We start from the raw sequence: 15,482 nt of genomic DNA, 5'->3' as shown, positions 1-15,482 counted from the left end.
ACTCATCCAATTAACAAAAAAATTCAACACTGTCCTGAAGACAGAACCCAGAGTACCCGCTAACAGGATGACAGTCTGTAACACAGTCAGGAGACCTTTACAAACGGCCCCGCCCCCTCGCACCCAGACGGGAGAGAGAGGTCTCGTCTGGATTGGAAAGCTCAAAAATACATCATAGACGCATGTTGTAGTCTTATTGCATATTAGAAACGGAGTTGGTGAAACTAAAACTGCGATATAATGTGTATGTAGCAATAATACATATGACATATATTTTTTAAATGTCTCCAGTACCGATAAAAAGTCAGATAACGTCGGAGCTTAATGTTACCACTGTCTTTAATAATTCTGGCCCGGGGCCCGTTTAATACCGGGGCTCGGTACCCATCCCTACATGGGGAGAGGCAGCATATTGCTAAGGACTAAATACGATGGAGAGTTCTCTTCTCGGCCTTATTAGGGGATGAAGAGGAGTAAGTAAATAAAGAGGCCGGCGCTCCAGGGTCTGGTTCTGCTGTGCGTTTTTTGTGATGTAACGGTAAAACATTTCAGAATTCCTCCACGGGATGCCATTGTACATCACTCAACCCGCGAACAGAACATAACTAGACCCGCAAATTTGCGGGCACAGCCAGCTGTAGCTACATGTGTGTATTTCGAGGGTTTCTGAATGTTTTGTGCGTGTGTTTATCATGGTGTTTATGTTAACAAGGAGGTTTAATAACTGTGTGCTACACAAAACGTGCAGTCGGTTTCATTTTCATCGCCGTTTGTAGTAGAGTTAGCAGGGTATTTTTATTTTAACTCGTCCCAAAATTATTCTTTATCCTCCCCGACACTATTTTTCTACGACGGGACGTCCTTATGCTCGAGCCCTGCCATGCACCATCACCCCCACCTACACAGCAGCCAGACCCACTGTCTTGGAAGACAGACAAAGACCATGGCACTGCTCCCCCTGTCTTTACATTTATAATGAATAGTTGGTTGAGAAAGTTCTGATATTGTCAGGGTTCGTACAGTCATTAAAAACCTGGAAAAGTCATGGAATGCAATATGCAGCTCTGCACAGCGTACTTGTAGCACTAGCAGCAGTGGAGATGGAGCATCAGAACCTGGAGAATACAACAACAACAAGGATCCATTTGAAGATAGGTAAATATTACAGTAATAGTGTACTTTCATTGTGTGGGTGTAACATAGTTAAATAGAGAGAGAGGGGAGAAACATTCCACTTGAACTTTATATTTTAATGAACTTAGTACTAATTATTGTCCTATATTTGTTTCCCATTTCACAGCTGCCTGGGCCTAGCAGCAAGAACCTCCATCTGTGCCTGCACCCAGGTCAAGATCTACCGTGGCTCAAGGGCCTTCACTAGAGCCATCACAACCAAGGACCAGAGGACCAGCATCACTACAGCAGCCTCCATCTGTGCCTGCCACAAGATTAAGATACACCTCGGTACAAAGGCCTCCACCACAGCCATCACGATCAACCCAGCCAGCAAAGAAGTCTCACCTTGCACACTTCCCTCCCTCCGACACAGCCACCAGCAGCACATGCACCATCACCTACACAGCAGCCAGACCCACTGTCTTGGAAGACAGACAAAGACCATGGCACTGCTCCCCCTGTCTTTACATTTATAATGAATATTGGTTGAGAAAGTTCCGATATTGTCAGGGTTCGTACGGTCATTGAAAACCTGGAAAAGTCATGGAATGTAATATTTTTCCCAATGTTTTGGAAAAGTCATGGAAATATAACTAAAGTTGCATCAAATATAATTGATATGTTATCTAATCGCCGAAATAGTAATACTATAATGATAATAAATACTGTAGCGTATAATGAAATGTAAAATGGCAACTGTGGCAGTATTTCGCTGGTGAGAGATGTTTACAATCACGCCCTCTAGTCTATAGGACCTACTATTTGATATAAAGATGCCAAGCTGTCAGGGAAGTGCAGTTTCAACAATGTATGGCTTCTAAAGAATAAGTACCAATTGTGGTTATCAAAAGACATTGACCCAAGATGTGCTAAATGCAAACTGTGTTGTAACATATTCAATATTTAGAATATGGGCGAGGCAGCGCATGCTAGCCACATGAATGAGTCATTTTTTTGGTCGTGGAAAAGTCATTTAAAATCACTGGTGAAAAAGTGTATGAACCCTGTATTGTAAATATTGAGATTTTACAGTTTCTTATGTTAACATAAATAGTTGGTTTAAAAAAAAAGTTGTAATGCTCAATTTGTATTTGTACACATCACATGAACCCCAGTATGGAATATGAAGTCATGAATCAGTCCTGATGTAACTTTTCTGTGGTGAAAGTAGAGTAATGGAACTATTTTACTCCAAATTCTAATTTACACATTTTCATTTTAGACATGAACAACATATAGGCCTATAGTGTAATTCATATATTTCACTACTTTTGTGAACCAAAAACGTTGGTAAACCAAATCTGAAACACCAAAATAAAATGGATGACATGAGTACATCTGTGTTTTCACAAGTTTTTAAGTTTTCCAAAAATCTGATTTCTAAGCTAAGTATCTCATAAAACAGTGCTCTAAGGTGAGTGACATTGCATTTCTAGCAAGACCAGAGACTGAACATTTTGATATGTTACACCATGCCATGTTATAAGAAGTACATTTAAAACGTGATTTAAGGAGACAAATACCCTTCACTTCAGTAAAATAAGGTAAGGCGATTTTATTTTAAAAGACAATGAAGGCAGGTTATAGATTGATTGATATATTTATTATATTGAAAGCCAAATTAATACATAGTCCCCTGAAGCTGGAATAACGTACAATTTCCAGCCTCACAATGTCAGGAACTTTTCATCTACAGATTGCTTTGGTCTGGTTTTGCTCTTCACTGATTGGTTACTGAGACTTTGAACTTAAACGGACCTCCCCGTTTATAAAACGGACCTCCCCGTTTATTCGCGCGTAGTTTCGCGCGAATAAACGGACCTCCCCGTTAATCCGCGCGAAACTACGCGCGAATAAACGCGCGAATTGTGGCTCAAAGGGCGTTCCATATGTTTCTCTCGCGAGCGAGCACAGAGCCACTCGCGGGGGTTTAATCTGCGCGCGAGGGTCATTTTATGCGCGTGTAAAAGCACATTTTCAGCTCGTGAGTAGCTTGTTTTACGCGCTAGAATATTGACCCAAATCTGACTCCATACCGGAGCAGTCGAAGCCAGCCTCAGCGGCCATTCTCATGGTCATTTCTCTCCCCCGCTCTCTGTGGCTGTCCGTTCCCCGACCCTCAACAGCGCCGAAGTGTTGCCGCTCGTCAGCTTCCTCCTCTCGTTTAATTTTAGAGTAGTCCCAAAGCGACATGTTCTCACCGAGATGGAAACTGTAGGCTGTATGGCAGCAATCACTGTAGCACGCCGCTAGTTAGCTACTGTTAATCCGAGTTGAACTCTTACTTCTGACACCAAATGTAGCGTCTCGCTAGAGGAACACAGGGAGGCTTAGTTTGTCCTTTATCTGGGAGTTTATTTATTATAGAGATCACAGGTTACTGTTGGCCGTAACCACGCCAAAACAATCCACTAACCCTGTCGTATTCTCACTCTCCGTCACGTCTCCCGCTAGCTCTCTCCTAGCTTCCCGCGTCTCTCTCCCCAGTAACCTCCCTCTTCCAGCCCCAACCAACCAGACAACACTCTCCCACCCAATCCCACAGCTACAGGTCACAAGAACCGTCCATTAAAACAGTGGCAAGTTCACTGACCCAGTAGAGGCTTCTCAATACTCAAATTTCCCCTCCTCGACTCCTCTGTCCTCCGGTAGTGACTCGGAAATGAATTTCAGTGCGCCATTTTGAAGGACATCTCATTTCTCTAAATGCACACCGAGGACCGAGCATCGAGCGTCGAGGAGGCTCTCTGGAGGAGCTATAACCGAGGATACACTGATGGTTCCTCCACGGCTCCTCCGCGAATGCATTTCCGGGAACGGTGGAGGCGTGACGCACGGCCGGACTTATCTCAGCCAATGACAGCTCTGCCTGCATCCCCTGGATATTATTTTAGAAACTGCTTTCATCGCGTCGTGATGTTTCCAGAGAGAACAGCTGTGAGGTCCGTGCAGAAAGCAGAGTAGTGTGTAAAATGTATATTACTCAGTATAACAGGCCTACTCTCGTTATTTGCTTTAGTTTAGTAGGCTAGATCACTACAAACAAAGAGTCGATATTTTTCTAAGACCATTTAGTGCTTCACATAATAAAATACACAACGGCTGTAGCCTGATTATGCTTTAGGAGCTGTGTGTGTGTGTGTGTGTGTGTGTGTGTGTGTGTGTGTGTGTGTGTGTGTGTGTGTGTGTGTGTGTGTGTGTGTGTGTGTGTGTGTGTGTGTGTGTGTGTGTGTAGTGTGTGTGTGTTGTAATGGACAGTGCGTAGATGCGGCGGACAGACGGGTCTCAGTTGGTTTGGTGTCCTCTGCTTACTTTTAATACTTGTAAATATAACTTTTGGCCCGTAATTTTAATTCCCCATTTCAGCGACCAGAGAGAGGAGGGGAGGGGATATATCCAGTCTCTGATTGTGTTATGTTATTATGAGTGCTCTCATACTTTAAATTGTATATATTTATATATATATATATTTGTGTGTGTGTGTCCGCATCTGCAGCCTGTTATTGTCTCATTATACCGCACTCTCAATGAATTCAAAGTAAATATGTGGGGATATATACAGAGATTATAAAATACAGCGCTATGACAAAACACTCGACAGCTGATGCAGCTGTTGCCACATAATAATGAACAGACATTGCTTGAATATGACCGCTCAGAGGAGAGGAGTTCTCATTTCTTTAAACGTCTGCTGCTTCCCCTCCTCTTTCATCGGTTCCCCTCCTCCGTCCTCCGCTCGCATCTCCTGTGGGCGGGACTAAAGTCTCGAGGAGGGGAGTCGAGGAGGGGAAATTTAAGAATTGAGAAGCCTCTTCTGTAAAATGCAAACAAACACATCAACATTATAACCAGTCCGTTACAATACTTTTACTTTTGAAGACTTAATGATACGACTGTTCTTTCATCCATAGACTGACAGGTGACTGATCAAACGCCAAACACGTGTACCATATGTGGGTGGGGCGGAAAACTCTAAACACCGACCGTGCTCTTCGGTTTAGCTTCTGACTTGATTTATGATTGATTAGTTACCTGGTAGCACCTCAGATTGTAGCTAAAAATCCACAACAATGTTCCGTTAGAGCATGCAAATTGAAACGCAAAATGCGATGCTATCTTCAGGCATTTCTCCTGTGCATGGTCTTCATTTTCTTTTCACTGGTGTATGTGTTCAACCAGCTAGCCTCCACCTTGGAAGACAGAGATGGCTGGGGCCTAAAAGAGCAGGGGATACCCGGCGGGCGCAGTCATGACGACGGCCACCTTCTCAGGAAAAGGCCAGGACTAGCAGGCCGAGACCATGAAGAAGGGCTTGACAGGTAGCTTAGCTAGCTAATCACTTAGCATTAATTAAGTGCATTAGTGAGCGCATAATAGAGCTATTAGTTAGCTGTAGCTACATTTGCACTTGGAATAAAGTTAGCGTGACTATAACCGAAATCATATGGTTACAATCACAATGTTGAAAATACTTCTAAATCTGACGTTAAGTCGTAAAAACTGGTTAGCAATTTAGCCTTAGCTGGATACATTGAAAATATAGCACGCGTACTCATCATGCTATTTTATAACTACAGTCAGTCTATAGCAGCGGTATGTGTTGACAATGTCTGTCTTGTATCTGAAATCTACCACCAGTTAGTTAGCTAGTTAGATAAGTGATTATCTTCTAACATTACTTGCAATTGATAGCTAATTCATTGTATCCCTCATTAGCTTGTTGCTGGATTTATAGAACGGCCACCTGTTAAACAATTAACCGTAGGTAGGAGGTAGATCTAATCCTATTATATACTGTCTATGATCTAATCCCAAAGTATGTTTGATTAATGTATCGTTAAGGAAACAAAATATCATGTTTTCATTCTGTCAGGTGTAAATCATTGTCGGTTTCTTACTGGAATCCATATTGGAGACTGCCTGCTGATGTGTGTGGAGTGAACTGCTTATTGGAATCATCTCTTAGGTATGACTGGTTTTGAGCACCTCTTTAAAAAGCTTCCATTAGATTATTTATAATTCGTAGACTTTAACTAACAACTTTCGCCCTCCTTCCTAGGTACACATTTCAGAGTAAACACTGGGCCTATTGCTGCAATCAAAATGTACCATTGAAACTAGTAATGAGCTTTAAGTCATAAATAAGGAGTTGAGAGATCCAACATGCTGACAACCAAGTCCCTGACTACAATTGTCCATCATAGTTGTGTATGTGGCCTTGCCATTTTATGACATATTGACAGAGATATGATTGAATATTGGCAAAGTGTTCTTTGAAATGTGTGCTAGTAGTAGTACTTAGTAATTAGTCGTTTACAAGGAGTGCTTGATGGCAACTAAAAGTACTGGCGATAGTCCTCATGTGAAGCCCTTCATTAAACAAAATGACATTTCCAATCCTACAGGGCTGAACAACAGTCAGCTGAGCCTGGTGATATCTACATTAGTTGTTCTCTCTCCTGCACCTGTCAGTGTAGCCATGCTGTTGTATGTACAAGTTGGGGTTGATGATGACTGTTTTGTTTGTGTGTCTTGGTTCTTAGAGAGAGGTCCAACTCTCCAGGAAAGCATCATGGTGATGAGAGAAGTCACGTGGCTGTGGTGGCCTGTGGCACCAGGTTAGAGGAGACTCTCACCATGTTGAAGTCTGCTGTTCTCTTAAGCAAAAAGCCTCTGCACTTTTACATCTTTGCTGAGGATGATCTACATGAGCCCTTCAAAAATGCTGTGAGTATCTTTTCCAAAAACAACACCAGAACTTTCCTGTACTTTTGTATTCATTTTCAGGTTTTACAAAGTAATAGCAATAGCCCAGATATATCTAAATCTGTCTTAACAATGTCTTAAGCCTTTGTCTTCTGGTGTAAAGAGAAGCACACTAAAGCATTATTGCAACCATTACTTTTTGGCATAAAAGCAAAACCCTTTTTATCAAGATAACTAGTTAAGTACATGTTTTAAATGGGAATATTTGTGGATTACAATCTTTCTTTGTGCATATCTTTTCTTAAAGCTGGACTCCTGGCCCAGGACAGCTCAGACTAAGTTTAACTTCACCATCTACCCTATCACTTTTCCCGAGGAGAATGCAAAGGAGTGGAAGAAGCTCTTCAAACCTTGTGCCTCTCAGAGACTCTTCCTGCCTGTACATCTAAGCTAATCCTTCATGCTTATAACTATTACCCATTTGCTAAATGTTTTCACAAATGATTTTGTGGTCTGTTTTCCAGCTGATCCTGAAGGAGGTGGATTCTTTGCTCTATGTGGACACGGATATCATTTTTTTGCAGCCAGTAGAGGATATCTGGGCTCTTCTTTCTCAGTTCGATTCCAGTCACTTAGCTGCCATGGCTCCGGAGCACGAGGAGCCACGCATCGGCTGGTACAACCGTTTTGCCCGACATCCTTACTATGGCAAGACAGGCATCAACTCAGGAGTCATGCTCATGAACATGACGCGCCTCAGGGAGAAATCTTTTAAGGTAGGTGTAGATTTTTGGCTACTGTCAGCTTTTGCCATGTGCTGTTGCCAATGTATTGTACCAGTATTTGGAGTAATATGCTGTTTTTATCCAGTCATATTAAATCAACACTTTTACATACAGTTATCATTGAAGGGTCTGGGGATCATTGAAAAATAGAATACTAAAGGGGACTTTAGCTTCAGCTGAACAACCAATATTGACCAGCAGAGGTCACTCTTGTTGTTCCTTTGTAAACCATCGCAATAAGCATGTCTTTTTACTTCTAGAATGACATGACAACAGTTCCACTGAAGTGGGAGGAAATTCTGATGCCCCTTCTCCAGAAGTATAAACTCAATATCACTTGGGGTGACCAGGATCTTCTTAACATCATCTTTCACCATAACCCAGGTTTGTGCAATTACATATAAAACATTATTTCTAGTCATGAAAGTTATGTTGTTTCAGGAAACAAACAAGTCTTTACTTAAGTGTGTTGTTTTGGATATTTAAAATGAAATATACAAGTATATGTGAGGGTTTGTAATAGGTTCTAATTGGATAAACCCAGTTTATTCACAGTCCTCATCAACAAAATAAAGTTCTCCTACTTTTTACAGAAAGCCTCTATGTGTTCCCCTGCCAGTGGAACTACCGTCCAGACCACTGTATCTATGGCAGCAACTGTCAACAGGCTGATCAAGAAGGTGTCTTCATTCTCCATGGTAACAGGGGAGTTTACCATAATGACAAGCAGCCTGCATTTCGAGCCGTCTATGAGGCCATCCAAAAGGTAGAGACGGCCTCTCTGAACTTGTGGTTTCTTATTTGTTAACAATCCCCACATTTTGCAAAGGATTCCTGACTTTGAGTATGTGTTTTCTTCCAACTGATAATTGGATAACATAATGTAAAGTGAGGTAATGTTAGAAATCAAGGCTTTGTTTGTTCCAGGGGAAGCGATCATTTTTATAGACTTTCTTTCTGGTGCCTCTTTCTTTTTTAGAGGGCAGTTGTGTGGGTTGAACAGACTATTTGGAAAACCATTTTCTTGTCATTAAATTATCGATAGGCACTCCAGGTCATTGCTTTGCTCTCATAGATGCTTCCGTCCACCAATGCTTAATCAATAGCCTGTTAAACATTTCCGTCCTCCTTTCTTTTCTCTCCCAAGCCAGACAAATCTACCTCCCCCCCCCCCCCCCTGCTCGGCTTTGGCCATCTGGAATGCTTGCTTTACATGTTGTCAGCTAAAACACTAAAATTCATGAAGTGAAGTAACTTGTCAGCTAGCAAAACTGTGTTGCTCATTGATGGGCTATGGCACACAGAGGTAAGCTATATGAGAATTGGGACCCACAGACAATTCTTGTTAGCTCGAGGAATTCATGGGTTCTTTCATTTGATTTGTTGACAATTAGAAAAATATAGAATCACCACACTCATCCTTTAATATCTTCCTCTTGGGTTTGTGCATTGGCCGGATTTCACTATGAACAGCTGGTGAGTTCTGGCTTCTTCTTAACGCCTTCTGTATACTCTAAACACTTTTTAGCATCCTAAAGTTTGTATGACACCCTACATTTCTGATGTTTTTAAAAACAAGCCAGAAAAAAGTATGAACTCTCAAATCTAGTATGGGTTTCAGCTTTTGGAGCTTAAAAGTCCACGGCTCATTCATCATCAATAAGCTATAGCAAGTCAGCTGAAGAGCTCTCTCACTGCTGGCCGCCTCTGCTTCGATCTGCTCAAGTTGATTTCAGCGCACCGGTCAACATGCAGGCAGTAATCGGGGGAGAAGGGGAAGCTTCATTAGCCGGTCTTTATCCATTACCGCCACAGGCCCAGCCTGGCCACTATCAGTGCGGGCAATGTTCTCAGCCATTAAGTAAACGAGCGGGCTTCATTATGGGGCATTCGGCCCTCATGCCTCCATCAGTCTCTCCGACAGCACAAACAAGCATACGGCATCCCAGACGGCACAAACCAGACTGCACCTGATTTCAGGAGGCGGAGGAGTGCTGTGTTCTGCAATAAGTAATCATAATCCACTTCCTGTATTAAGTAGATAAATGTAATATACAGGGCTTTGTTGTATTATTATGAGAGGAGAAGGCCTAACTGAAGAGCGTTTCATCCTCTGTTGTTATATTTTGAAGCTTTTATCAGTGCTTCCTGTTGCTCCAGCTCCTCAGGCCCCCTCCCACTTTGTTCCCACTCAGTCCTTTGAGGACAGCTTCCTAAAGCCTGGAGCAGGCAATTCTGGAGGAAACTCTCATTTCCATCTCACCAAGAGCTCCTTAGTCAGCCCCGCTCCCACGGCCGGCTCGCCCAGCCAGCAGAGGAGCGCGCAATAAAGGGCACAGCCATTACGCAGCCAAGCCCACAGAAGAGTTGTAAACATTTTAGTGCTGATGCTAGTTTGAGACATCATGATGGCTGTGTGGACAACGCACCAGCAGCATCCACATAAAATCGATAGGAGGCTGTTAATGGTGCTTTATTGCCTGCTGCAGTATATGAAAGATAATAAAGAAAGTGTGAAAGCTTGGAGTTACCTGATGCTTGGCCAAACTGGAATCAAATGAGATGCTGTAAAATAGTGATTTTCTTATTTACTAGAGCAGTAAAAGAAGGGTGTACCTCGATACAAAAAGAAACCCTGCATTCTTATTTACATTCTCTATGTGACAAAAGCCTTAGCTGCTTATATTAACAAGCTGAAGAGATGGAAGTGTTATCTTTGCTCTTCACTTGGGGACAAAAAAAGCATCCAACAATGAAGCAGATCTGGAATGCTGCAGCTGTAGTAACCACCATCAATGTTACGCCTTACTGAGCCCATTCTTACAGCGTGTGGTGATAGATATTCATCATCCCAACACACTCTGAATTGACAGTTATGAAACAAATGCAGAATGTCATTGTCTTGAAGTGACAGTGATAAATGTGGCACTTAATTTGTGTGATTTTAACACAGTTCTTATTGTCCCATCATGGCTGTTACAGCATGCAACAGTTGTAAACATAAAAAACATATTTCTGTTTGTTTGTTTTTTTAAAGCATGTTTTGAGTCTTTCTTAAATCATCTGTCATGAGAGAACACATTACCCCAGTTATAGCCGCTCTGCACTGGCTTCCTGTTTCCTTTAGGATTGATTTTAAGGTCCTCCTCCTGACATACAGTGGGGCAAAAGAGTGTTTAGTCAGCCACCAATTGTGCAAGTTCTCCCACTTAAAAAGATGAGAGGCCTGTAATGTTCATCCTAGGTACACTTCAACTATGAGAGACAGAATGGGGGGAAAGAATCCAGGAAATCACATTGTAGGATTTTTAATGAATTAATTGGTAAATTTCTCGGTAAAATAAGTATTTGGTCAACTACAAACAAACAAGATTTCTGGCTCTCACAGACCTGTAACTTCTTCTTTAAGAGCCTCCTCTGTCCTCCACTTGTTAACTGTATTAATGGCACCTGTTTGAACTTGTTATCAGTATAAAAGACACCTGTCCACAACCTCAAACAGTCACACTCCAAACTCCACTATGGTCAAGACCAAAGAGCTGTCAAAGGACACCAGAAACAAAATTGTAGACCTGCACCAGGCTGGGAAGACTGAATCTGCAATAGGTAAGCAGCTTGGTGTGAAGAAATCAACTGTGGGAGCAATTATTAGAAAATGGAAGACATACAAGACCACTGATAATCTCCCTCGATCTGGGGCTCCACGCAAGATCTCACCCCGTGGGGTCAAAATGATCACAAGAACGGTGAGCAAAAACCCCAGAACCACACGGGGGGACCTAGTCATTGACCTGCAGAGAGCAAAGTAACAAAGGCTACCATCAGTAACACACTACGTCGCCAGGGACTCAAATCCTGCAGTGCCAGACGTGTCCCCCTGCTTAAGCCAGTACATGTCCAGGCCCGTCTGAAGTTTGCTAGAGAGCATTTAGATAATCCAGAAGAGGATTGGGAGAATGTCATATGGTCAGATGAAACCAAAATAGAACTTTTTGGTAAAAACTCAACTAGACGTGTTTGGAGGAGAAAGAATGCATTGAAGATGAAACGTGGCTGGGTCTTTCAGCATGACAATGATCCCAAACACACCGCCCGGGCAACGAAGGAGTGGCTTCGTAAGAAGCATTTCAAGGTCCTGTAGTGGCCTAGCCAGTCTCCAGATCTCAACCCCATAGCAAATCTTTGGAGGGAGTTGAAAGTCCGTGTTGCCCAGCGACAGCCCCAAAACATCACTGCTCTAGAGGAGATCTGCATGGAGGAATGGGCCAAAAATACCAGCAACAGTGTGTGAAAACCTTGTGAAGACTTACAGAAAACGTTTGACCTCTGTCATTGCCAACAAAGGGTATATAACAGTATTGAGATGAACTTTTGTTATTGACCAAATACTTATTTTCCACCATAATTTGCAAATAAATTCTTTAAAAATCAGACAATGTGATTTTCTGGATTTTTATTTTTCTCATTTTGTCTCTCATAGTTGAGGTATACCTAGGATGACAATTACAGGCCTCTCATCTTTTTAAGTTGGAGAACTTGCACAATTGGTGGCTGACTAAATACTTTTTTGCCCCACTGTATAAGGTCCTTAATGGGCAAGGTCCAAGTTACATTATCATTAATAACTCCCTTGTAAGCTACAAGCCATCAAGAACACTGCGATCCTCTACTGCTGGTTTTTTACAAGTTAACAAAAAAAAAGCGGTAAAAAGACGTTTGGTGGTCCTTTCATTAACTATTCCCCAAAGCTGTGGAACCAAATACCTGTAGGCATCCGGGAAGCCAACTTGGTGGAAGTCTTAAAAAATAATAATATAATATAGCCTTTTAGGAAGCAAACTCCTGCTCTATGCTGCCCTTACTCAATGTATTGCGATGCATTTTAACCTGTGACCAGGGGCCTCATTTATAAAGGGATATATGCTCAAAAAATGGCGTACGCCAGTTTCTACGTAATGTTTGCGATTTATAAAATACTAACTTGACGGGAAAATGTGCGGTCCTCCACGCAAACTCTAACCCATGTGTAAGCACAAAAACGGGAGAGACGAGAAACTGCGACACCGTTGGCAGAAGGAAGAATGGAGAGAAATATGTGGAAATAATACCATAAATAAAATGTTACCTCTCATTTATCATATATGAAGAATTTATTTTCAAACATTGATTAAAGCCAATCACTTGGATAAATAAATAAATACGGATATGTTATTTAAAACCACCTCGAATATGTTGTGCTAATGTTATGAAATGTTTTCTCATAAATGATGCGGTAAGCATCACGTAAGAATTACGTCTAAACTGACGCCGTTTTGCATTTCTATAGGTTGTAGATACGAGCATGGTTTTATATACTATCACGTTTAATTGTGTTTTATGCCGTTTGCCAAGACTTGATAAGTCGCTCCTAAAACACAGGAGGTATGGAAACTAAGAACACCATATGTGGTCAATTGTACAGCTAATATAACAACACATTAGTTGTATTTCCTTTAACTGGTGGATATAGAGTTGCTGCGGGGAGGGGGGGGATTGAGCTGCACAGGCTGCAGTGGAGAGGCTGCGCACAGCTGATCGACAGCTGGGACAAAAACCACCAAATACAAAAACATAATTCAGATCCAGTCGTTATGACTCCACTCCGGAGGGATTCCCCGATCATTTCTTACAGTTTCTCATCATGGGCGTTTCTTTGACTATTTATATGCAAATATGGGCGTTACGTGAAGCCCGCAAAAGCTGCACCGCATTTCGAGTCGGTTGTGATTTATAAAGGGAAACCGGCGTAGGAAGTACTGTACGCACTTTCCTCGCCGGTACGCAATGTTTGGTGAATCGTAAAATGTCGGAATCTTTTTGGGGGATTTCTACTACGTAAGCAACCTTCCCACGTGAATCCTACGCACGGCGTTATAAATGAGGCCCCTGATTGTGTGTTGAATTTGCACTATCCTCCATTGTTTTACCTTTAATCTAATTGTATTTTGCATATATGTCTACTCTATGCAATTTTTTGTTTGTTTTTATGTCTTTTACTGGTATCTGTATTCTGTATACATTTTCTGTGAAATGTCTATGTGAAGCACTTTGGACTGCACTTGTTGTATGAAAGGTGCTATACAAATAAAGATTATTATTATTATGTCAGGAGCAGGAAAAAAGCTGACGTTGAAGGCACATAACATTGGATGAATAAATCTGTAATGCAATAGTAAAACATCTAATACCTGCTCATGTTTCTCTTCGTCCCAGTACCCATTTGGTGAGAACATGGAGACCTCACTGCTTCAGCCGCTGGAAGCCTCACTTCTGACCACCACAAACTCGTACTGTGGAAGAGCCAGTCACCTGTTTACAAAGAAGTTAAAACAGAGCATCCTGTCTGTTCAACAAGAAGTCACGCAGAGAAGATGAACAGGACATCACTCCAATATCATTGATATCCTCATCAGTGTCTCTGGAAGTAGAGGCTTGGATGTAAGACACTCCTGTGGAGACATTGAGCTGGATGACAAACAGACTCAGGTCAACACTGAACCATCATGCATTGCATTTACAAACTGCACATCAAGACTGGAAATGGGTTAGGGTATTCTGTGGTACAGGTTATATTTATTTTATTCTTAAATGAAGCCAATGATTGTACATATCTGTCCAATTACAAATGCTTTCCTGCCTTGGTGGAAAATGCACTGACACTTTTGAGAAAGAACCAACAATAATTGTGTACAATTGTGTTATATCTTTGGGGAAATTGCAGCAGGTACTTTTAGTTAAAGTATTTTATCAGATTTGTTTTAATATAAGTTTGCATACAGCCTTTTGTCAATGCAGTATATCATGGATAAGGGTTATTGTCGTTTTTGAAGGTACTTAATAGTTACACTTGAGTCTTCCTTTTTGTTTTAACAAAACAAATACTTGTTAAGAATACATGTATACATATATATTATATTCAGTATTTATTAGTGTTGGCCATCTGTGACAGGAAGCACTTTGGATGTTTAAAACCTTTACATGAGGCTATCATTTAAGATACTCTGGTATGAATGATTGTACAAATATTATACTGTACATTGTATTAGCAATTAAGTCGTTTTGTTTTACTTTACCTATGTGAACATGTTTTACTATGGCTGGTACAATGACATAGCGAGCAGTTTGTTTTCAATCAAGCCAGCGGGTCACCAACTAGCTAATAATTGCACTATTGATATTAGAAAATTGAGGATTGTATCAACACAAAATAATATGTGAATTTAACATATTACTGAAAAGCCAGCATTGATATTCAAGTGTATATATAAAATGAATGGGGAATAAATATTTTATTATAAAGTATTTTCAACGTTGTTTGTGATGCATATGTCAAAAATATTGTAGCATTAAGGTTCAATTGGGAAAAGTTGTACCATTTAAAAATTATGATGGAGCTTTAAATATGGTTTGGAATGTTCTTTTGTTGCTTTAAAGGTCCCATGTCATGCTTTTCCGGTTATTACCCGTCCCCTTGTGTGTTATGTAGCTTTTTATGCATGTAAACGGTCTGCAAAGTCACAAACCCTCAAAGTACACCCTGTAGCGAGTAAAACTCTAACACAGAAAATACCTGTCTATGCTGCCCCAGAACGCCTCGTTGGAGATTTCTCTTTTTCCATTGTTTTCTTCCGGGAACCAAGTGACGTAACGACGACCCAATGGACCAATCCGTGGAGCTCCTCACACACACTCTCAGCAGCGAAACTGTGACGCGCTGGGAGGGGTGCTAGTGGAGCCTCGCAGCGGTGAAACTGTGGCACGCTTACACTATAGGTG

At 41.5% G+C, this 15,482-nt stretch overlaps 1 protein-coding gene across 2 annotated transcripts; it reads left to right on the top strand.

The window, feature by feature from the left end:
* Window positions 1–5,116: 5,116 nt before the first annotated feature.
* Window positions 5,117–15,008, top strand: LOC117448252 (glucoside xylosyltransferase 1-like). 2 transcript variants are annotated; one of them, XM_034085456.2, is made up of 8 exons: window positions 5,117–5,495; window positions 6,050–6,142; window positions 6,720–6,903; window positions 7,190–7,321; window positions 7,407–7,658; window positions 7,928–8,051; window positions 8,261–8,433; window positions 13,920–15,008. In XM_034085456.2, the coding sequence occupies exons 1-8, from the start codon at window positions 5,281–5,283 to the stop codon at window positions 14,079–14,081; spliced, it is 1,335 nt and encodes a 444-aa protein (XP_033941347.1). In that variant the 5' UTR covers window positions 5,117–5,280; the 3' UTR covers window positions 14,082–15,008. The 2 variants fall into 2 exon arrangements, with proteins under 2 accessions (XP_033941347.1, XP_033941348.1); XM_034085457.2 differs by lacking the exon at window positions 6,050–6,142 and having other exon boundaries at window positions 5,118–5,495.
* The last annotated feature ends 474 nt before the right edge of the window (window positions 15,009–15,482 follow it).

The sequence above is a fragment of the Pseudochaenichthys georgianus genome, chromosome 6 (genome assembly GCF_902827115.2).
Source record: "Pseudochaenichthys georgianus chromosome 6, fPseGeo1.2, whole genome shotgun sequence".
NCBI classification, from domain to species: domain Eukaryota; kingdom Metazoa; phylum Chordata; class Actinopteri; order Perciformes; family Channichthyidae; genus Pseudochaenichthys; species Pseudochaenichthys georgianus.
This window is presented reverse-complemented; position numbering and strand designations above follow the sequence as displayed.